The 25,097-nt window shown below is 37.0% G+C and overlaps 1 protein-coding gene across 2 annotated transcripts in view; it reads left to right on the top strand.

Annotated features, from left to right (window-relative positions):
• LOC131072434 (uncharacterized) overlaps positions 1–25,097 on the top strand; it is a 181,439-nt gene that overhangs the window by 142,483 nt on the left and 13,859 nt on the right. For both annotated transcript variants that reach the window (XM_058008581.2, XM_058008580.2), the window contains 2 exons: positions 6,176–6,292; positions 6,594–6,686. In XM_058008581.2, coding sequence (XP_057864564.1) covers positions 6,176–6,292; positions 6,594–6,686 — 210 coding nt within the window. The remainder of the gene's footprint in view (positions 1–6,175; positions 6,293–6,593; positions 6,687–25,097) is intronic.

Below are 25,097 nucleotides of genomic sequence, written 5' to 3'. Positions count from 1 at the left end.
AGTTTATTTTCCTTCAAAATATATCTCTCACTTATTTTGCTTTGGCAGCTAAGCTATGTACAGTTGTAGAATTTGTTGTGAGGTATTCACACATCGCCCCATTACAAATGGGGACCCCCACTTTTTTCTGCTTTCTAGAGTAGTGGTTAGAGTCTTGGCTATTAACCTTTGCGTTGAAGAGGTATAGTTGGTTGAGAGGCCAGGAATCAGGAGGATAGCCCTTCCTTTGGGGGGTAAAATGAAGTGATATAAGATGAGTGAGTGAGTGGTAAGGAGGGTCGTCGACTCGATTGCTTAAGGTTTACAATAGTAAAATGGTGAAAAGGTCAAATTGAACACACAGAGAAAGAGGTTTGATGGAGGAACTTTTCAAGATCGAGCCTAATCAACTATGCAAGTGTTTTTTTCACCATTTGGGCGACTTATATACATTCCAAGTGAAAGGTGATCCCCAAGAGCAAAAATTTGATTAAGTATATCAGGTCAAGTATGCAGGCAACTTCGATTGCTCCCTAGTTGGAGCGAAATCTACTTCCATTGCACATAGTTGGGAGCGATGCAGATTTCTTGAGCAATATTTGAGGAAAATGAGTGAGTTTATAAGCCTTTAACAACATCTTGATCATAGAAGAAGTGAAGCCTATCATGAATTCAACCAAAGAATGGAGAGAGATTGCTAGTAAGGGTTACTTCCATTGCTCCTCTCTAGGAGCGAAAAACTTCAATTGCCTCTTTTTCAGAGCGAATTTGACTTCATTTGCCTTGAGTTGAAGACGAAGTCACATTCAACGTGAGTTTTGAAGACTTTTGGTGTATGGAAGCATAAACTAAGGCATAAAGTGATGAGATTCAACTCAAAGGTGCATTTTTAAGTTACTTCAAGTGCTCTTCTTTTGGACTGAAATTCACTTCAAGTGCTCCTTATTGAGAGCGAAATTGTTCCTAGAATGCACATTGAGCTTAGTTTGAAACACCTAAATAGATGGAATGAAGGAGAATGAACAAGGAAGTGCTAAGTGTCAAATTTCAATTCACCTCAAATGCTCCCTAGTAGGAGCGAATTCCACTTCATGTGCTCAAGTCTCAGAGCGAAATTCTCCTAAAATCCCTTCTTGAGGCTAGTTTGACATGTTTTCATTAATCAATGGTTAAAAGACTTAAGGTTAGAACCTATAGAATGAAGGGAAGTGAGTAAGAGTGAGTTCAATTCCAAGTTTGAAGATCACTTCAAGTGCTCTAAGTTCAGAGCGAAATTCACTTCAAGTGCTCCTTCTTTGGAGCGAAATTTACTTCATGTGCTCTTCCCTTGGAGCGAATTTGCCTCTAGAGCCTTGAATGAGTATGATTTAGTGCATTTGAGTTGTCATAAATGAAAGATAGTGAGCAAGACTTTGATTTGAGGAATCACTTCAATTGCCTCTTCTTTGGAGCGAATTCAACTTCAAGTGCTCCTCAGATGGAGCAAAATTCGCTTCATTTGCCCAGGGTAAGGAGCAAAATTGCTTATAAAACATTGCCTTGAGCTGATTTAATGTTTTCGTTTGCTTAGAAAGGAGAATTTTCGAATTTGAGTTGATGCAAAGACAAGGAATTGATAAAACCTAGCTAAGAGGTGAGTTTGAGGGCTACTTCCTTTGGCTTCTGACAAGAGCGAAAACTACTTCCATTGCTCCTTGCTAGGAGCAAAATTCCCTCCCAATGCACTCATAATGGCTGTAAAACACATAAAAACCAGAGAACACATCAAGTTAGAAGAATTATCAAGGTTATATATTATGTGTGTTTGATATCATGTTTGTTTTGTTTTGCAGATGGTAGAAGATGGTGATTGCAAAGCAAAAGAAGGAGAGCAAGATCTACACCACCATGCAAAGGAGAAAACTTCATTTACAAGCACAAAAATGCCCAAGAGGAATCTCAACTCTCACTGCACCATGGAGACATGAAGAGATCAAAGGAGTGCGAAGGAGAAGAAGTCATAAAATCACCCCAAGGCAAGCAAGTGAGGATGGAGGAATGACTCAGCTACACCAATGCTTCCCATCACCACTACTTTGAGCGAACTTGAAATGTTGAGTATCAAGAGATATCTCTCAACATCCCTTCGTGATGATGAATCAAGTCTACAAGAGCAAGTAGAGGTGGCATCCTAGTCACTACTCACCAAATCAAGGAATTCCACATCAACACGTCCAGATTCAATGAATTGGCCTTATCATATGAAGACACAAATTTCGAGGCACCTACCCCCATTATCCATTGGTCAAATATTCCAGAGAGTACGTGTCCAAATATTGCAATTATTTCATTGGCCAGAATTGAGTTGTAACAAACCCTAATTAGGGTTTCATTGTAAAATCTCGGCCATTGATCTCAAATTGATCTAAGCCATTCATTGTAAAATGAGCTCTCTATATAAAGCTTAAGCTCTTTATTTGTAAAGGTTAATAGAAGAATAATAGTAAGAGAATTGCAATAGAATAGAGGAATAGAATAGTGAATAGCAATTAGAATAGAAGTTGGATTAGGAAGAGGGAAAGATTGTTGCCAAAACCTTGTTGTAAAGAACAATTGATTTCATTGAAGTTATCGTGAATTCGATTTGTTACTTCAACAACTTGCATGGTCTTTACTTCTCAATTTACTTTCATGTTGGTTAGATTGAATGGAGGAATATGTTGAATGTATTTGCGTGGAATCCGTTTAGTCCATACCCTAGCCTCTTGCTGACTGTATGAGTGCCTTGTGTGGTCAATTGGAATGATATGAGCTTAACTTCAAGTTGTTATATATCCATTGTTTATGCATTAACTTGAATGGTAAGCAATGCTTGATGATAATGATTTGAACATCTTTGAATTGCACCTTAGAAGATTGCATTGAGCTTGTGTCAAATTGTTCAATTTGATGGTGAGACCTCATCAGTAGGATTCCATCAAATCGTTCACCCATTTTCTTGCATTCTTAGGATTAGAATAAACTCCCTAAACCTTATGCCTTTTGCTCTTCCTTTATTCTCCAGGCAAGTAGTTAGGATCTAAGCTCCAACAATTCAAGCATTCAACAATTCAATGTAAGTCCCCTTGTGATTCCAGCATAATCACATCAAACCAACGAGCTTATCTACACGTCGTGACCTGACATATAAGAACCTTGGAGTTGTCTCAAGTGATCCTTAAGCTAATCTCCAGCATTTGAGTAACTTTGTTCAAGAGAGGATAAGATACTTTTGGGTATTTTATTCTGTGTTCGCATGTGCATGAAAAACACATCAACAAAATCAAGCAAAAAGGTTTCCATTAAAAAAACCAGAAAAGATTAAAGAATTGACCAAAAAATATTCTCTCTTATATGGTATAAAGATTAATGCTTAAATTGCAATATTTTTTAGAGAGGCAAAGAGAGGTGTTAGGTTCACACTTTTGAATTTTGGAATCAAGATAATATATTTGAATATTCTCCAAGACAATCTAGAAGCATTGGAAAGTACCTTGGGGGTCTGCATAGACATTTAGGAGGAGTTGGCCTTGATCATAAGAAGAACCATAGTTTAGAAGTTTGCCTAAAACCTCTTTGACTCATGAGATTTTCCCAGACAAATCCACTCTTGAATCGTTCAGCCATGAACTTGGGTCTATTTTTTGGTGGTAAACTTGCTGAGAAATAGTAAGTCTGACCTAAAAAATATGCCAGCTAGTTTAAGAGTGAGGGAGTTCATTGTAGACAAGGCAGACTTCTACAAAACCATTGATGACAAATTCAAAATGCTTGAGACTAATGAAGGCATCCTCTCTCACTTTGAGTTGTGTAAGGCCCTCAAGAGCCTCTACTTGCTCAAGTCCCACCACGGCGTCAAAGTTAAGAAAACCCTAAATCAACTAAATGTGCTTTACAACTCTGTCTTTGTTTGCTTTGAACAAGAGTGCAACAACTCCATTAATTTGTTGGAGTTCTTTGAGATAGAGAGAATTATGCTCGCCATTGCCGATAGCGTCAGTGCCTCCCCATCCAACTTCTTGCGGACAATGATAGCCTCGTCATAGAAGCCGCCCATTTTGAGTCCTCCAAAACCCATTAGCCTTTCTTTCATAGCTGCAGTTAAACCTATAAATCTCATTTCTATGTGCAGTAAAACCAAATGCTTTCTTGTAATCTAAAGTACTATTTGGATCTTATGTCCTACTTCGTGAAGTCTTCCACACATTTGTTAAGCTTATTCTACCATGTTTTATTACATACTTGTGCTTTTATCTAAACAGGGTTTTTTAATATTATATTATAAATATGTGTTCTTTTTATGTTTGGAAATGTTATGAAGTTTTGGTGAGTTTTTGTTGAGTTGCCACATCCAAGTCAAATTTTGGTTTGCCAAGATTTTTGAAGTCATGAGCTCTTAAACAATGTGAAGAACATTGATTATGCCTACAAAAAGGAATTGTATATACAAATGAAGGGGGTGATGCCTTAGAAATGCAGTAACACCACTTCAACATCCCAAGAGGAATATTCCATGAAGAAGCAAAACAAAGGTAATGTAGGAATGCCACTTTCACATTGAAGAATAATCATAACTCAAAGAAACTCTCATCATTGTGGTACAATGGTCACACAAAAGTATAAATTCAGCAGATACCTTTAAAGCTACATCCAAGCAGATGGGCAAGAATTAAATTGCAATTTAGAACTCAAGAAGTTGGCATTTTCCTTGATGTGAAAGACCTTGATGATAAGACACCAATTTTTGGAAGGGGAAATGGAGAAACTCTGATCATTCTAAATAAATTCAAAACAAGATGAGCAAGTTAAATGTCTTAAATGTCTTATTTTGGCTATGAGAAGAACTTGATATTGGGTTGCTGGTGCTAAATAATTTTCATTTTGGCTTAAACTTTAGGAGCATCCAAAGCCCTACCCATTGATTTAAATGCATGGGCATGAAGCTGTGTGTGACTAGGTGTAATAACCATTGTCTATTTTTTTTGAAAAAAGGGTTAGCTTTCAACATAAATGAAACGCATATGAACTGACATCCCACTCTCTGATCACCCAGATCCTGAAAATTTTAAGGTAAGAGCATACAGTGTTCCAGATTACAAGGTAATGAAAACAGACTGCTAAAAGAAAAGCATTAGGTGGCAAGCTGGTGAAACCACTTATGCAATGGGATGCATGAAAAACCAAAAAGTAAACATCCATTTATTCTGTGGGAATTACAATGTGCTGTGCTATTTAGACGGAAATCCCTTCATACTCCCTCCAAGTTCTCACAGCCAGGCTGGAAATAGACTGCAAAGAGAGCAGCTAGAGCAAACTGAGTGAAACCTTCAATCTTGGTGGCCAAACAAAGGTATAAATATTCCCATAGGAAAGCTGAATGCTAGGTACAGGTACAGTCTAGCAAAGAATCTCTCAGGTTGCCTTAAGAAAACTCATCAACACCTCCAAGAAATCTCTACAAAATTTGAAAACAACTTCCCAACCTCTTCAAATTAGAACACATAAAAATTCTCCATAGTTGGAAGCAACAAACTGAAACATCAATCTGCACAATGGTGATTCTTGAAATGAAACTACTCCAGTTTAGCTAGGGATTGTCTTTCAAATCTGAAACTACAAACCTAAAGAGGGTTTTCGTTCTCTGAAGCTTGTGGAAGAATTGTATATATAGATCCGACTTTTCTGATATTGAATATGTTGTGTGGGGATATGCTACGAGGCAATGGCATGTGATTGCCATCTTTTCATAACAAACCTATGCATGGAAAGATTTCTATTTTAATCTTATGCTTGTTTGGAATTTTTCTTTAATTTGATGTTTGTCTATCTAATCACTTATGATCCTCTTCTGTTAACAAAATAGTTTACCCTTTCGGTTTCCCCCTCTTAGTTCCCCTTTCTTTCCTATATTCCAGATATGAGATTATTAATTTACTAATAGGAGAAGAGTATCTAAAGCAACATGATATGATGATTTCTCGTTTTCCCTAATGTAATGAATTTTCTGACTGGCAGAATAAGGATTGTTTTCTTTTTGTAAGAGGGCATTAGTTCTGTTCTAGTTAAGTGATAATAGACCTGGTTTAACTGGACAGTTTTCCCATTTGGGGAATTGAACATGTATTACTATTTATAAAATCAAGCCATTCATAAATACTTTTTGCTGTTGTTGTTGCAGATTGTTTTGCTTCTTCGGCTTGTCCCATTACTTCCATTCAACATCCTAAATTATCTTCTCTCTGTGACACCTGTTGGTTTAGGGCAATACATGCTAGCTTCTTGGATTGGTATGATGGTAATGAGTTTTTCTTCAGCTGCAATTCAAATTTTCATGTTTATTTCAACTGCTGTTACTTAGGAGACAAAAAGCATCTGTTAATTTTCATGTTTATTCATAATATCATATACTATTTGATAAAGAAAAGTTATATATGTTAATTATATTGAAAGTTACAAAATCTCTATCCAAGGACCAGCTTGTAGGAAAAGTCTACAAGCACCCATGCTATAGTCACCTGGTGCTAATTTGATTTATATTTTAAAGCTCGTTAAGAGCTACTTAGTATTTATGTTAGTTTATTTTCACATTTGTGCAGCCAATCACCTTTGTGCTGGTGTATGTTGGAACTACCATCAAGGATCTTTCTGATGTCACTCATGGTTGGCGTGAAGTTTCAACAGCGCGTTGGGTGAGCATCTTCTCTTACTTTTTGAGTAGATTTACATTTGGAAGACTTTGATTAAGAGTACGTAGTTACATTATCATAGCAATTACTTCTTGTCTCTATCTGATATTAGAAAGCCATTGTTTGCATTTGTTCAAAATTATTGCCTTAATCTTCGACGCAACTAGTACTGCAGTTGCATGCTATTTGTTTGTACACAGTGTTGTGAAATCCTCCTTTAAGAAATATGTTTTCTCTATAATTCAATACAGAATATATAAATCTAAGGTCAGCTTTTCCATTAAGGAGATTTTATCCTTCAATAACATCTTTTGCATCAGATATGTGTACATCAGTGTATTGAATTCTTTGTCGGCGTAAATCCATTTACAGTGTACACCTTTCTGAAATGATATATCATATAACATGCAAGAGAGAGGGCATTTGACTGCCATCAAGGAGAAATTTGTTAATATAGATTAGATTTCTTAGTAGATAGAGTAGAGGTATCTTTTATTTTATGTTTCACAAATGATGCTCTTACTAACCTATGAATATTGCAGGTTGCTGCAAGTGTAAGAAGGAATACACAGTAAATTAATTTACCAAGTATGATTATTGCTGAGTGGGAAGAATAGATTGATCTTCAAAGGCATATACTTGTTGATTGCTGTACCGTCTTCATTGATTTATTTGTGAATTATATATATTTAAATGGGGAGGCGCATTGATGGATAGACATGTCTCCACACGTGTGGAGACATGTCTCTCCGCCGATATGTCTGTCCATTTAATATTGCAAATACCGATTCATAATCGGTAGCATTAACAAACCGTTTATTATTACAAACAAATACCGATTCACAATTGATAGTTAACTATTTAGTTAACACAACCGATTCACAATCGGTATGTTAAAATGAAGAATCAGTTAATCGATATACATTATCGATTAAGGTAAATCGATACACAATATCGATTTATGGTAAATCGAAGAAGATAGTCGATACACTCTATCAACAGGGTATGGATCATGCATGATCACAGATTTACACTTGGAAGATGATGATCGATATAGGATCAGCCATTAGATCATTTAATCAGATTTAATCTATTCATGAAAATAATATGTATGTATATTAATATACATAGTAATAATAAACTCAATGATTATTACTATGTATATTGGTATACATATATGAATTATTCTAATGATGTAAGTCTTATTCATGATCATATTTATCTGACTAAAGCTATCATCTTTAACACTCCCTCTTAGCTAGGGAGGATAAAATCTATCCAAGAGCATAACACAATAGATCCATTAATTGTGCCGGAAGAGAGATACCTTATCAAGATATCAAGAGATATGGTATAAACAAGAATATCAAGTCACATGATATTCACCATACCTCATAAATATCCATCTTTATGGTATGTGCACTTGGCATCACGTCTCATGATGCCTACCATAATGGATATTAGATCATGGCATATCCATGGATATTAAGACTCATAGTATCCACCACGATGATTTCTTGCAGAGTTATTATGGGTTATTTAATGACATCAAGTCTCATGATATCTACCATAATGTCTAAGAGATATTAACTATCATGATCTGTCCATAGATATCAAGTCACATGATATCTATCATGATAGTAAAATTGATCATTGTAAAGTCGTCACTTTACAACATCAATTTGATACAAGTGTTCATTATTGAAAAATCGTCACCTTTCAATAATGTCCACAGGGGCCCATGAAGTCATGGAGTCACACACATGACAATTGAAGAGTTTACACATTAAACATCTTTAAATATTAGTACAAATAAAATAATTAGAGACTCAATCTCAAATTTAATTTACATTTTCAACCATACCAAGTTTATCCCGAAAGTGCTCGACCTCTATCTTGGAGAGTGGCTTGGTGAGGATGTCTGCAGTTTGATCACTTGTACTAATATACTCCAACTGGATCACATTCCTTTCTACCATGTTTCTAACATAGTGATAAGGAATCTCAATGTGTTTTGATCTATCATGAAACACTGGATTCACTGAAAGCTTGATGCAACTCTGGTTGTCACAATGGATGACAATAGGATTCAAGGGTTGACCAAACAGTCCTACAAGCAATTTCCTAAGCCACACTACTTCTCTTGCTCCCATGGAGGCTGCAATGTACTCAACTTCTGTGGAGCTCTGTGCAACTAAGGACTGTTTTCTATTGATCCATGAGATCATTGTTGATCCTAAACTGAAGCAACATCCTGATGTGCTTTTCCTGTCAACCACACTTCCAGCCCAATTTGAGTCAGTGCATCCATGTAGATCTAGGTCTACATGTTTGTATCTAAGACCATATCCAATTGATCCTCGAAGGTATCTCATAATGTGTTTTGCTGCAACAAGATGTATCTCCTTTGGTTCACACATAAACTGGCTAAGTGCATTTACTGCATAACAAATATCAGGTCTAGTGTTGACCAAATACATCAAGGATCCAATTATCTGTTTGTAGAGAGTGGGATCTGCAAATTCTGAGTCTATTGCTGCTTCCTTCAATTTGTGCAGATTTGTTTCCATAGGTGTAGACATGTCTGCACTCCATCATTCCAAACCTCTTCAAAATGTCAATAGTATACTTTCCTTGATTCAGCGTGATGCCATCTGCTTGCTACCAAACTTCTAATCCAAGGAAGTAATGTAGGATACCCAAATCCTTCATATCAAATTCTGAAGCTAAGTTCCTTTTACACTGGGTAATTAGGTGATCTTCTCCTGTGATTAATAGATCATCAACATATAAAATAAGAATTAACATATCACCATCAATTACCTTAAAGTAGAGGTTTGGATCTGCATCATTCTTGGAAAACCCTAACCCCAAGAGGTAGTGATCAATTCTTTCATACCAGGCTCTAGGGGCCTGTTTGAGTCCATACAAAGCTTTCTTCAATCTGCAAACATGTGATTCAGTCTTATGTATAACAAATCCTTCACGTTTCTCTAGATAGACTTCCTCCTTGATTGTGCCATTCAGGAATGCAGTTTTCACATCCATTTGATGGATCTTCCATCCCTTTGATGCTGCAATAGCAATTACGGCTCTAACTGAAGTGTAACGAGCAACGGGGGCAAAAGTCTCTTCATAATCAATTCCTTCTTTCTGAGAGAAACCTCTGGCAACAAACCGGGCTTTGTGTTTTTCAATGCTACCATCTGCAGCATGTTTGATTTTGAAAAGCCATTTTGATGATACAACTGATTTTTCTTTAGGTCTTGGTACGATGTCCCAGACATCATTTTTTATAATGGACTGATACTCTTTTGACATAGCATCTTTCCACACTTGATGATTGAGAGCCTCTTCAACACAGGATGGTTCTGAATTTATGATCTCACTCTTCAAGGCAACATAACTAGAGAATCTATGAGGTCTCTTGCTTTCCCTGAAGGTTCCCTTTGGTACTGTATAATTCTTGGCTTCTTGAATCATCTTCCTAGCCCAGAGAGGTCTCTTTCGGTTTTCATTATTGTGTTCATTTAAGGGAGCAATTTGATCTTCACTATCAATTTCTTCAGGAGTCTCCCTCTGAATCGCAAGAGCATGGTCCTCTTCCATATTGTTAGGAGGATCTTGATCTTCTATCTCAAGAGAGCTTTTGTATCTCCTGAAAGCAATGTCTTCCTCAATGATGACATCTCTGCTAAGTTCAATTAATTTTTGGCCAGGTATGTATATCCTATAGGCTTTAGATGTTTCACTATAGCCTACAAATATTCCTTTTTTTCCCGAGGGTTCTAACTTAGACCTCTTTTCTTTAGGTATATGTAAGTAGATCGGACAACCAAAGATTCTTAGATGACTTATATTAGGTTTGATGCCAGTGAATGCTTCTTCGGGTGTTTTGTTATCTAGAAGTGAATGAGGGCATCTATTTTGGATGTAGACAACTGTTCTAGAGGCTTCAACCCAAAATGAAGTTTCTATGTTTTGATCATACATCATAGCTCTAGCAGCTTCTACTATGGTCCTATTCTTTCTTTCTGCCACCCCATTTTGTTGGGGATTATAGTGTATAGTAAACTCCCTCCTAATTCCAGCATTTACACAAAACTCCTTAAAAAATGTCTGAAGTGTATTCCCCCCCATTGTCTGTTCTTAATGTTTTGATTTTCTTCCCGGATATGTTTTCTACAAGAGCTTTGAATTCCTTAAACCTCATAAGGATTTCTTCAGACTCTTTACATTTAAGAAAATATATCCAATTTTTCCTAGAGAAGTCATATACAAATATTACATAGTACAAGAATCCTCCTATAGAGGTTACAAACATGGGTCCACATAAATTAGAATGAATTAGTTCTAATACATTGTTAGATTTGCTATTACTATTGTGGAAAGTTCCTTTTGTATTCTTTCCTAGGGTACAACCCTTACGTGTTCCTTCATGATTTTGGTTTAGCTTAGGCAAACCAATCACCATTTTCTCTATGGAGGATAGAGCACGAAAATGGAGATGCCCTAATCTTTTGTGTCAAATCTCGTTTGAATTTGAAGTCTCATGAATTAGGGCTTGAGAGGGAGTAGTGCATAGTTTGTAAAGGCATCTGTGTCTGACTCCTATAGTATGAGCCTTCTTGATTATGGAGTTCTTTGGCCATGCTAAAACTTTGCCTTCCATAAAGGTTATCCTATACCCTTTGTCTTCAAGTGCAAAAATGGATACTTGTTTTCTCTTTATCCCTGGTACAAATAATACTCCTGTGGGCTGAAGAGATATGTTTGATTTCAGATTTATGTTGCAGGTTCCAATCCCTTTGACTAGGTAGTTAGAATCGTCCCCAATGGTTACTTCCTCATCATATTTCTCTACCATAGTGTCTAGGTGTTCTCTGAATCCGGTGATGTGACGCGAGGCTCCACTATCAATCACCCAGGTGTTGAGGCTGGTTGAGACTTGGCTTGATAAGGTTGAATAGAAGACAAACTTCTCAGGTTCATTCTCCATGCTAGCTTTTTCAATTTCAATAATGGAGGCTTGTTGTTTTGGTCTATCTGGACACTTCAGGGCATAACGTCCATACTTATCACATCTGAAACACTGCACTTGGGATATGTCCCTCCTTCTTTTGGAAGAGCCTTTTCTATTTGTGCCCTTGTCCTTCTTCCTCTTGAAGTTCCTCTTCTTCCCTTTCTTGTGAGAGTGAGAGTTCAACACATGAATATCTTCATTGGTGATATTTTGTTCAATCCCTCTGGTGATCAATCTGGATTCTTCTTGAACGTAATCCGTCTTTAACCGATCAAACTTGGGGAGTTTTGAATGTGCACTTATTCCTTAAATAAATGATTCCCATGAAGTTAGGAGTCCATTTAGAGCCATCAACGTTAATTCCTTGTCGTCAATTTGATGACCAATTGTAGAAAGTTGATCCCTTAATTCAGTAATCCTCATAAAATATGATGTGACAGTTTCTCCCTTATTCATCTTCACATGATGGAGTTGTCTTTTCAGTGTGAGAGCTCTGTTGGTATTGTTTATTTCATACATGTCTTCAAGTGATTTGAACATGCGGTATGCTGTGTCATACTTTGAAATGACTGGAACTATATGGTCTCTAACTGCATCCATGATCACTTTCATGGCTTTTCCATTGTTCTTGTTCCATTGAATTTTCTCAACATCATCGTCTAGTTCAGGTATGTTTCCCTTTATAAATGAATCTAGTTCATTTTCCTTCAAGGTAAGCATAATCCTAAACTTCCACAATACAAAGTTTGACACTCCTTCAAGACGATCTTTGAATCTGACTCCGCTTGCCATTCTAAAGAAAGGAATGCGATTTTCCTTAAGAGCAAATGATACGATAGGTAATCTACTTATCTCAAATCTAATCGGATCTTCCTTGACCTTGCTTTGATACCATGTTAATGTAGATTAGATTTCTTAGTAGATAGAGTAGAGGTATCTTTTATTTTATGTTTCACAAATGATGCTCTTACTAACCTATGAATATTGCAGGTTGCTGCAAGTGTAAGAAGGAATACACAGTAAATTAATTTACCAAGTATGATTATTGCTGAGTGGGAAGAATAGATTGATCTTCAAAGGCATATACTTGTTGATTGCTGTACCGTCTTCATTGATTTATTTGTGAATTATATATATTTAAATGGGGAGGCGCATTGATGGATAGACATGTCTCCACACGTGTGGAGACATGTCTCTCCGCCGATATGTCTGTCCATTTAATATTGCAAATACCGATTCATAATCGGTAGCATTAACAAACCGTTTATTATTACAAACAAATACCGATTCACAATTGATAGTTAACTATTTAGTTAACACAACCGATTCACAATCGGTATGTTAAAATGAAGAATCAGTTAATCGACGTGTGGAGACATGTCTCTCCACCGATATGTCTGTCCATTTAATATTGCAAATACCGATTCATAATCGGTAGCATTAACAAACCATTTATTATTACAAACAAATATCGATTCACAATTGATAGTTAACTATTCAGTTAACACAACCGATTCACAATCGGTATGTTAAAATGAAGAATCAGTTAATCGATATACATTATCGATTAAGGTAAATCGATACACATTATCGATTTATGGTAAATCGAAGAAGATAGTCGATACACTCTATTGACAGGGTATGGATCATGCATGATCACAGATTTAACCTTGGAAGATGATGATCGATATAGGATCAGCCATTAGATCATTTAATCAGATTTAATTTTTTCATGAAAATAATATATATGTATATTAATATACATAGTAATAATAAACTCAATGATTATTACTATGTATATTGGTATACATATATGAATTATTCTAATGATGTAAGTCTCATTCATGATCATATTTATTTGACTGAAGCTATCATCTTTAACAAAATTATTCCATAATGAAAATGTCTTGTGCATCATAGATGGGTATATTAATTTTGGGAGTTGTTTTGAATTCACTTTGTATCTAAAAATTATAAATATAGAAGAGTGCATTTGCTTGCCATAAGAATAACAAGATTATGTAGCTTTTCTTGTTTTGCGTTGAATTTAAGCGTGTCTTGTAGCTCAATAGTTTATCACTATTCTACTGTTATGATTTGGAATGGGAAATAATGGCTCTCTAATCTGTTAAACTTCTAGCCTCAAACATACATTTGGGATTTTGCCATGGGTCCTTCCTTAACCTATCATTGAAAATCACATATCCCAGATGCACCAGTTCTTCCTAAATGGAACTTTACTTCTTTAGATTTAACAACTCTTCTTTAATTCTCTTCATGATTTGTCTTAGATGTGCGATGTGCTCCTTAGTTTTGTTGAAAATCAATATATCATCTAGATGTACAATCACAATCTTGCCAATGAAAAGATTCCACATATTCATTCATGAACTGCATAAACATGCTTTTGCACCTTCAACTCAAATGGCATGATTAACCATTCATGTGATTCTTCCTCTTAGTATTGAATGCTGTTTTCCACTCATTGCCATGTTTGATTTGAATATGATGATATGTGCAAAATACTAAACTGACTTTATCGAATCCTCTGAACATTGTGGTGAGCTCATATTTGTACTAGCAAGCTATGAGAGTTGAGAAACACAACATCACAGAAGCCTAAAGATCTTTGCAAACTGAATAACCTGTTACAAGGAGAAGTAAGGAAGCAAATAACAAAAAAACAATACACATAAAATATGCTCAAAAAGATGAGAGTTCAATATTCACAAAATGTGTAATGTGATAATGGAATGATACAAAGAAAAATAATCCAACCTCTAATAGGTCAAGAAACCCTAAAAAGGAAAACCTAGGCTTGCACATAATAATTAATAAAAGAATTAATTATTATGCACCTAAAGTTAGCTTAAGTGTAAAAGAGATAAAGGGAACTTAAATAATCAAACAAATATTGTTTAATTAATCAAATAAATACCCGAATACTCTAACACCCCCCCTTAACCTAGACTTAGGGAGAAGCTAAAACCTAGAACAGTTATTGAAAGCAGGAAAGATGGGTCTCGGCAACAAGGCCTGATCAGGTACCCAAATACAATCAAATCTTTATGAACCGGAGAAATAGAGAAAACCACGTGGGAAAAAAACTCTACTCCAAACAGAGATGGAAAAGCAAGAGAAGGACTAAAAAAGCCTCCAAACAAGAATGTTCCAAAAAGATAGGAACAAGAGAAGATCAGAAGAATCACTAAAGCATGAAGAACCTGCAAACACTGTCAAAGAATAACTGCTGATCTGAAGAACCTCCACTGAAATAGAACATGACCAGGTTGAGAAGACTGTAATCTGCATGAGTGCCCTCAAATGACACTACTCGAATCAGCAGGCAAACAAAGGCAAACAACTGAACTCGAAGATACAAATGGCATGAGAAACCAAAGTTTGAAGAGCTGATCAATCGAACCAAAGAAGCATTAGAACCAACAGGACAAACTGTGAGATTTTGCCAAGATCAAGAGGCAATGGAAAGCACAAATAAGAGAGACAAAATATATGATAGAAATAAACTGTATTCTATCAAGATGAAAATACTGATCAATTGGATCATCAATCGATACATACAATGAATATGAGCTTGTTTATATAGGCAAGGCTATATGGATATGTGAGCACACAAACATGACATGTGGCTCAATAAGAAACAAGGGTAGGTAGGAAATAGGTGTGGGTAGGTAGGAGAAAGAATATAATAGTCCACATGAGGTGGATCACCCACTGAATGTGGAGTGTAACAACAAGATCAACACCATAAAAGGTGGAAATTCTCCTAAACACACTATCCCAATGTGGCACAAACATCCAAGTGTCTCATACCGAAACTACTATGAAATGCATTTCCTAAGTAAACTTAAGTAAGGTGTAATAATATCCATGATGAATAATTATTTACACCAACACCCCCCCTTAAGTGCAACTTAGGGGAATGCACTTAAGTCTACAATGCAACTAAGAAATGCAAGATGGGTCCCGGCTACGAGGCCATGTTAGGTACCCATATACAAATGCAAATGCATGAAAACCAATGCAAGGAAATCTCTCACAAAGCGGGGAAAGAGAGAAAAACCCAATGGGAAAAAACCCTCCCCCAAAAGAGAGATGAAAACTAGATACAAAGAACTCTCATAGAAGTATGTGAAGGACAAAACCCCATGTGAGGAAAAAGTCCCCCCCCATATGAGAGAAGAAGAAGAGAGACTAGGAAGCCCCCCCTGAATCTGGAATCTGCACCAATGATAGAAGCTCGAAGATGAATGAAGAAACTGCTCCTTGAACGTCGAACAACATTTCTCCCCTTAGGAAGAAACAAAACCAAAGGTGTATCCATGAAGTCTCCCCAACCATGAAGGGAAGATGAAGCAAAAATACTCATGATGAAAGGAATCTCTGAAAACTGCTCAAGTGTCCCCATGTCGATGCTGAAAGGTACCCCCTCCAAAGGTGGTAAACTATGCCACACTGCTGAAAAAGGCACTCCAAGATCTAATGGAGATGAATGTAGAACAATATCCAAAGACTCATATGTCTCCTCAAAAGATAAAGAGACCTCCTCCAAGTGTTGTACAAAAGTATCCACAATCATGTCAACCTCTAAAGATTGATCATGTAGAGAATGCACAAGAGGGTCAGAGTTATCCCTCACAACAATCAAAGAAGGATCATCTTCATCAAAGAGAAGATGAATGTCATGAATGGTGTCTCCCAAATCTGCAATGTAGGAGTCCACAAACAAACCTGCAATGTCTGTCAAGTAGGCATCCCAATCAACTGAAGCTGGAAGACATGAAATATCCTGCTGCACTGAATCATAAGAAGGCAAAATTGTCGCACTAGCTGCATCATCAGGTGCAATAGGTGGTGTGATATCAATAGAAGGAGATGAAATGCAAGGCTCAAGAACGAGGTCACATGTGAGAATCCCCAAGTTCAAATGCCCAAATTTCTCCTCAAAATCTGAATCATCAACATAGGAAGAATCAACCTCATCAATAGGACCAAAATCTGAAAAAGAGTACAACCGAGATGCATGATCAACCACCCCAGTCGCAATGATAGCTCCACTCTCCAAGTCTCTAATGATAACTAAATTAGGTGTGAACTCCACAGTTTTCCTAGTTGCCCCATGTGTGATTTGATAGATGGAAAGAAGATTATTTGTCAAGTGGGGTACACACAACACATCATTGAAGGAGTTATCCCCAATGGCAATAGATCTTTTCCCAATCACATCCATGTATGTATGATTGCCCATCAAAATCTGCGGCATGTGGCAAGGCTCAAATGTAGAAAACATAGACTGCGAAGATGCCATATGATGAGAATCCCCTGAATCTAGAAGCTATCTCCCTGAATCATGACTTGTAGTAGCACAAAGAGCTTGTCCCTTTCTTTTATCTGTCCCAAAAGAGTGATCCTTTCCTTTATCCTTGGAAGAAGAAGCCGATGTAAACATTCTAGAAGGTAGGTTGATTCTATTCTTCTCAAGAAGATTTTTCAACTCATCAATATCCTTCTTATAACAATGGTGTTCATCATGTCCTGACTTCTTGCAATATCCACAAAAAAGATTGTCCTTATATGATTTCCTCTTAGGTGAGAATGGTGAATCATCTTGTTGTGGAGAGGAAGATTGTGCTCCATCTTGTTGTGGTTTAGACTTAGGTTGCTTTTGATTCTTGCCTCTTCCTTGATTACTTTGATTCCCTTTGTTAGCCACCAAAGCCTGTGACTTTGAAGATTTGAGAATCCCCATCGTGGTCAACTTAGATTGCTCAAGTATCAACATCTCCGTGAATGAATCAAATGAGGGAGAAGTGTATGAGGAACCTTGAGCTAACCTATGGGTGTGAAAGCTAGATACAAAGGCTGCATACTCTGAAGGAAGCTTGCCCAACAAGTTATAAACCAATTGAGCATCCTTTTTGTCAATTCCACAATCCTTTAGCTTTGCTCTTAGCTCAATTGCTTTTGTGACATAATCTTGGATTGTATCAAAATCCTTGGGATCCAAAGTTGTGAGTTCACTATCAAGCTTGTAGCCCTTAATCTCATCAACTTGACCATACAATTTCTTAAAAATATCCCAAGCCTCTTTAATTGTTGTACACTTATCAATGTGAAAAATGAGGTCATCTGATACATACTTTCTAAGAGTTCCAAGTGCCATAGCATTCTTAGTAAGCCATTCAATTTGAGCATTAGGATTAGCCTTAGGATCAGGTGGTGCTATAATAGTTTCATTTACATAATGAATGAGTCCTTTTTCCATTAGTTTACTCCATGCCTTAATTTTGCATGATGCATAATTATGAGGAGTTAAAAGTGGAAATTTAGGAGAACCCATAGCACCAAAATGAAAAAAACACAAGATAGAGAGGCACAATCACACAAGACACCCCCCCAAAATACTCAATCAAGAAATCCCCCCAAAATGGTGATTTTGACACTTTATACTTAGTGCGTATACAATGGGCCACTTGCAAAACAAGGCAAAGTGGAATTCTGAGTTCAATTTACAACTTCTCAAAATGAGATCTAAGAGACTTCAACAATTACTGCTAGTGATCTAAACTGAGATCCAAGCAAAATACAAGTACCAAATATGCCAAAAATGGCCAAATACTGAAAGTACAATTTCTACTTAAAATCACTGCAAACAGATGGCAGATTATGAAAGTAGATGAAAAAATATGCACTTTCAAAAATAATGGCACCTGAAAAGGAGTCCATATGAGCCCAAACGAAGCTTCCAAAGTTGTAAAAATCGAGATTTCGCTATTTCCGAAAAACCTGTATCCAAAAGTTAGAAAAATTCTGCACCACTGTACAGATCACGGAATGCTACCCCAAAACAAAAAAAATTGCTTGAAAAAACGAGTCTGGATGAGTGAGATATCGCTAGTTGAAAATTGCCTGCAAAATTATAATTTCTGGAAAATTTCCGCTGCAACGTCAACTTCAAATGCCTTTAGATTTGGCCTCCGAAGTCTGATTTGGATGAAACAAAAGGCAAAACTGACTTTCTTTGACCTCCTCAATCCAATGGTAACCTCAGATTTGACCCATCAAACTTCAATAATAACCTGCAATAGAAAACTCCAAAATACACAACCTCAAATAGCATCAAATTTCTCTCAATTGGCAAACCAATGACACTCTAACTACTCTGATACCATGTGAGATTTTGCCAAGATCAAGAGGCAATGGAAAGCACAAATAAGAGAGACAAAATATATGATAGAAATAAACTGTATTCTATCAAGATGAAAATACTGATCAATTGGATCATCAATCGATACATATAATGAATATGAGCTTGTTTATATAAGCAAGGCTATATGGATATGTGAGCACACAAACATGACATGTGGCTCAATAAGAAACAAGGGTAGGTAGGAAATAGGTGTGGGTAGGTAGGAGAAAGAATATAATAGTCCACATGAGGTGGATCACCCACTGAATGTGGAGTGTAACAACAAGATCAACACCATAAAAGGTGGAAATTCTCCTAAATACACTATCCCAATGTGGCACAAACATCCAAGTGTCTCATACCCAAACTACTATGAAATGCATTTCCTAAGTAAACTTAAGTAAGGTGTAATAATATCCATGATGAATAATTATTTACACCAACACAAACCTCCCCATAATGCTGAAGAGGGAGAGGGACAGGTACATTGAAAAGAACGGCCAACAAGAATTTCACGACGAAGAACCAGGAACATTGAAGGCGCTGAGAAAGTACAAAGTGTCGTGGAAGGAACACTCACTTGACATACAACATGAGGCGAATGTCGTGGAAGGAACACTCACTGGACAAAGGTGGATGGCAAACAAGGCAAACATCAACCCCCTCATGGCACTTTATAAGTAGTGCATGTACAATAAGGGACAAGATGTGCAAGATCCCAAGTAAACAATGCATGATGGCACTTTATCTTAGTGCGTTTGCATAAAAGAAGCTACAATGATAATAAGACTGGAAACAAAAAGAAGAGCCAAAATCAAGACATCCTACTCAGAGAAGAGATCTCAGGACCTGAAACAACCAAGATATCCACAGAGTGCTGAAAAACAAAAAACTGAAGAAAATATGCTCAAAAAGACGAGAGCTCAATATTCACAAAATGTGTAATGTGATAATGGAATGATACAAAGAAAAAGAATACAACCTCTAATAGGTCAAGAAACCCTAAAAATGAAAACCTAGGCTTGCACATAATAATTAATTAATTTGCACCTAAAGTTAGCTCAAGTGTAAAAGAGATAAAGGGAACTTAAATAATTAAACAAATATTGTTTAATTAATCAAGTAAATACCCGAATACTCTTAACACAGGCTCCAGTTTTGACCTGCAATACAAAGCCCCAAAAAGGACCCCCCTAGAATCTAGTATTTCTATCAAGTTTTTCTGATTCTCCAGGTCATCATTTGATGCAAGACAAGAGCATACTAAATCTTTCAAGATCTACCAAGATCTGCACTCAAGATCTCTAAAAAAGATCAAATAAAGTTACTGATGCTGTGAGAAATGGCATTTATGTGTCTATAGGTACCTGTTGTGACGTTTTCACACATCGCCCCATTGCAAATGGGGACCCATGTTTTTTTGCTCGTTTTGCTCGTTTTCGCTTTGCTTTTTCTAGGGTTTTGTTAGTTTGTTAGTTGTCTGGATTTAGGGTCAAGCCTTAGGGTTCTAATTACCGTCTTTTCGGACCAAAATCCAGTCAGTTTTGAGAGCTTTTTTGAATTTCCTTTTCTAGAATGCAAATTTTGAATGAAATGAATTCGCCAGAATGGTCTAATTTTCAATTGGAATGTTGATGCAGAGCTTAAATTTGTCTAAGTGTTGAAGATGAAATGTGAATTTTTGTCCAATTGAATATTTTTGACCAAATTTTGACTTTTTTGAATTTTGATCCTAGGCATTTCAAATGATTTGTTTTCGCCTTGTGAAGTGATAAAATGTGTAAAATCATGTTATTTTGGCCTGTAGGAGCAAAATCGCTCCTGTCCCTCAGTGAAGGACGGGAGCTCGTTTTCAAATATTTTACTATTCCTGCAGGGTCAAGATGAATTACGAATTGGAAGTGATGGAGAAAGGCGAGATCTTTCCATTGAATATAAATTGAAGATTTTCATGAGCACAGAAATGCCTCCAGGGGAAAAATCGCTCCTGTCCCTCAGTGAAGGACCGGAGCTACAAATCCAATATTGCTTTGTCCTTGCAGGATTTTAACGTCTTGACGATGTGAAAAGGTCCAAAGAGGTACATTTTATCAAATGAATATAACTTGAAGCACTGTCGGGGAGATCAACAGGATAACAAGTCCGGCTTGAGTAAGGTCCTGATCCTGAAATTGGGCTAAGTCTGGAATGTCCTGACCCTGAAATTTGACTAAGTCTGGAAACTGAAAAAACCTCCAAAAACTAGATTTTGCAATATAACTCCTGGAGGTCTGAAACCACTCTCAAACATCCTGAAAGTATATATGGAATATAACTTAAAGTATAAGAAAGAAGAAACATAGAAGGAAATATATTCCATTAAAATTGTCCTGATCGAGAGTGCGAAAAGTCAAATTTCGCTCGTGTCCTTCTCCAAGGGTCCAGAGCGAAAAGCGCTCCTGTCCCTCTCCAAGGGTCCAGAGCGAAAATGCTTAGTTGAGCCATTCCTGACCTTGTTTGGACGAATCGAGACATCAAAGGCATGGTGAAGGACGAAATGAGCATGATAGAACATCCAGACTTGATCAAAAACAATGAAATGATGAAGTTTTTGCCTAGAGGGTCAAATTCGCTCCTGTCCCTCACCAAGGGACCAGAGCGAAATTCTTCATAAGGTACGTCCTGAACAAAGACCAAGCAAATTTTATGTTCGAAGGCAAGAAAGGAGGTCAATCGAACCCGTTGAAGACAAATTGAAGATTATCAAACGTCAACAAAGGACCAAAATGCTTAAGTTCGCTCCTGTCCCTCAGGAAGGGACCAGAGCGATTTTTGTTGTAGATGATTTTCTCGCCAAATTTCAACCGATCTCAAGGCATGATTGAATGAAAGGATGCATTGCGAATCCGTTGAATATAATTTTCGAAGGTGATGAAGTGAAATGAGGCCCACAAGAGCAAAATCGCTCCTGTCCTTCTCCAAGGGACCAGGGCGATACAATAAGTATGTTGCCTTTTCTTCAAGTTCAAAACCACTCCAAGGCGAAGAACAAGGTGGCAAGGACGTCTCAAGGCATTTCCATCAAGCAACAAGTTACAAAGGTCGTCACATTGAAAGATTTGCACTAAGACTCCCAGTTCGCTCCTGTCCCTCAGGAAGGGACCAGAGCGAAATTTGTATAAAGGCTCTAAATTTTGAAAGTTTATCACGCATCAAGTGATTGAGGAGGATCAAGGGACCACGTTTTACCCAATGAAGACAATGGCAAGTTGAAAAAGGCAAAGACAAGCTCAAAATCTTGAAATTCGCTCCTGTCCCTCAGGAAGGGACCAGAGCGATGTTGAATATATTGGCTAATTCATACAAAAATCACGTTGAGTCAATGTTTTGCAAGGTGATAAAAGGTCTAAGGCGTCCTTCGAAGGTGATATACCAAAGGCTTCAAACGTCAAACGATCACCAATTTGTACCAAGAGGCTATATCGCTCCTGTCCTTTGGACAAGGACCAAGGCGATTTTTACTAAAACACTCATGTTCCGACAAAATCAAGACAATGCAAGGGTGGGCAAGATCGAGGACGTCCTTTGGAAGGCAATGAACGAAGAACGAAGATCAAAAGTTTGCAAATTTGAGCTAGGACACAAGGATCGCTCCTGTCCCTCTCCAAGGGACCAGGGCGATGATCTTCTAAACATCAAAGCGCCTTGTAAAATTCAAGTGAAATGAGAAAGGAATGAAGGAATAACGTTGTTTGTCCCCACAATGAAGATTGAAGTTCAAAGATGCAAGATCAAGGAGAAACAATGGAGATCGCTCCTGTCCCTCTCCAAGGGACCAGGGCGATATCATATCTAAAGGATATTCATTTGCAAGAACAAGTCAATTAAGCTCAAAGGACCTAGCGAAAATGGCAATTCCAACGTGGAAATAAGGACCTTGGACGTAAAAATTGCAAGAATCATGACCAAATTGATGGATCGCTCCTGTCCCTCAGTCAGGGACCAGGGCGATGAGGTACGTATCTTCTCACTTTTTCATTTTGGCGCTTAAAACACATTTTTTTAATTTATTTAAATGCTAACAAAATCGATATTTTATTAAAAATAGCATTTAAATATTGCGCTTAATGTTAATTAATTATTTTGCCTTGTAAAAATCGAATTTGTCAATTTAAATGATAAAGGCATTTAATTAATTATTAATTAATCATTAAAAATCAAAAGGAGCGCTTGGTATTTATTTGTTTTTGAAGGTCGGCCTTTTAAGTTTATTTTAAATTTGCCTTATTAATTATCAAGTCGGCCTAAGGTGGTAATTGTGAGATGAGCGCTATAAAGGGAGGTGAGAATCATTATTTTCACATTATCATTTTTCATGCGATCTCAAAGGGAGAAGTGCGAAATTATCTTCAAGGTGCGGGTCTTGTCAAGGAAGGCGCAAACATCATCAAGGGAGTGCGAGTGTGTTTGAAGGAGCGAATTTCATTTCAAAACAAAAGAAGGCACTAGTTTTATCCAAGGCGAAACATCTATCCAAAGGTGGTGCGGACTTAATCTCACTTGAGTGAACTTGCCAAGGACATATCAAAGGTGGCGAAGTTGATATTTTGAAGAAAAGATCACGTTGAAGACTATCTATACGTCAATTTTGCCTGGGCGAATTCCTTTATTTTGCATTTTAGAGTTAGCTCTCTAGTGAGGTATGGCGATATGGATTTATTGTTTTGATTTTGATTGTTAATCGTCATAGCTTAGATTTTGAAATTTTGAAATTTTGAATTCCTAGCTCAAGAGTCGTTTTTAGGAAATGATTAATAAAGGACTTATCATTAAGTTTCCTAAAAAATTGCTCTCTAATTTATGTTATGTATTGCAAAATCATGGTACTAATTTTGAAATGTTGTGTAGGCATCAAATGGAGGTCTCTTCAAGGAAAATCAAGCCGGATCAAGGACGGTCTTCGCCAGGACGATCAAGCCAAGACATGGGTGACCTCTTTCAATCCAGCGTTCCAAGGCGAGGTACATCATCTTCCTGCACATCAATGACGCAAGGAGTTAGAACAAGGGCTCGTTGAAGAAGCAAATAATTCCAGATGAATTAATTAAAGCAAGCTTCTCAACAACATCAAGTTGAATATTTACCAAAGTTACAAGTGTCAGATGAGGTGGCATCCTAGTCATCACGTCTCCAATCAGTGAGGTCCATCTCAGCATGTCCAGATTCAATGTACTTAACTCATGGAAGGTGGCACAAACTCCGATGTACCTACCCTGGCGGTCCATTGGTCGATTTTTCTAGAAGGGACATGTGTCCAAGCAATACAATTTTATCATTGGTCAAACATTGAATGTTATGTAATGGTTGTAACAAACCCTAATTAGGGTTTTCATTGTAAAATCTTGGCCATTGATCTTGAATTGATCTAAGCCATCAAATTGTATTGTGGGCACTATATAAGCCCAAACATTTCATTTGTAAAATAATTTTAGAATTAGAGTTAGAGAGATTAGAGGATTAGAGATAGTATAGAAATAGTTGAAAGTAGTTAGAGAGTAGAATAGGAGGACAAGGCAAGAAATTGTTGCCATTGATTGTAAACAAACTCCATTTTCATTGAAGTAATGGTGAAATATGTCGTTTTCTTGCAATTTGCATGGTTTCTTGTTGAAGTCTTCAATCTTAGATGGTAGATGATTAGATGAATGGAGGAAATGTGATTAATTGATGATGGAATTCGTATATCCATACTACTAGCAGTTTGTTGATTGCAGACTTGCCTTGTGTAGTCAACTGGAATCGTTCAGCTCAAGCTCAATTTCAATTTGTCGCTTCTTCATTGATATGCATCAACTTGGATGGTATCTATGCCTGCGGTGATGATTTGAACATCATAAAGCTTCCTTAGAAGATCGCACTAGCCTTGTGTAGATGTTCCATTGATGTCAAAACAAGACCTAGTTAGAGTTTCATCAAAAATCAAATCATTGCTCCTACATTCTTAGTATTAGGATTAGATCCTCTCTTCGCCCTTATCCTTTTTCCATTTCTTCAAATCTAAGTTAGTCAGAGCCTGTGTCCAGCAAAGCAGATCGGAAGTTCAATGTAAGTCCCCTTGTGATTCCAGCAAATCACATCGTACCACGAAGAGCTTATCCACACGTAGAGACCCTACATTAAGGAACCTTGGAGTCATCCTAAC

This window comes from Cryptomeria japonica, chromosome 8 (assembly GCF_030272615.1).
Source record: "Cryptomeria japonica chromosome 8, Sugi_1.0, whole genome shotgun sequence".
In the NCBI taxonomy this organism is placed as follows: Eukaryota; Viridiplantae; Streptophyta; class Pinopsida; order Cupressales; family Cupressaceae; genus Cryptomeria; species Cryptomeria japonica.
Note: the sequence above shows the minus strand (reverse complement) of the source record. Positions and strands in the feature narration are given on the sequence as shown.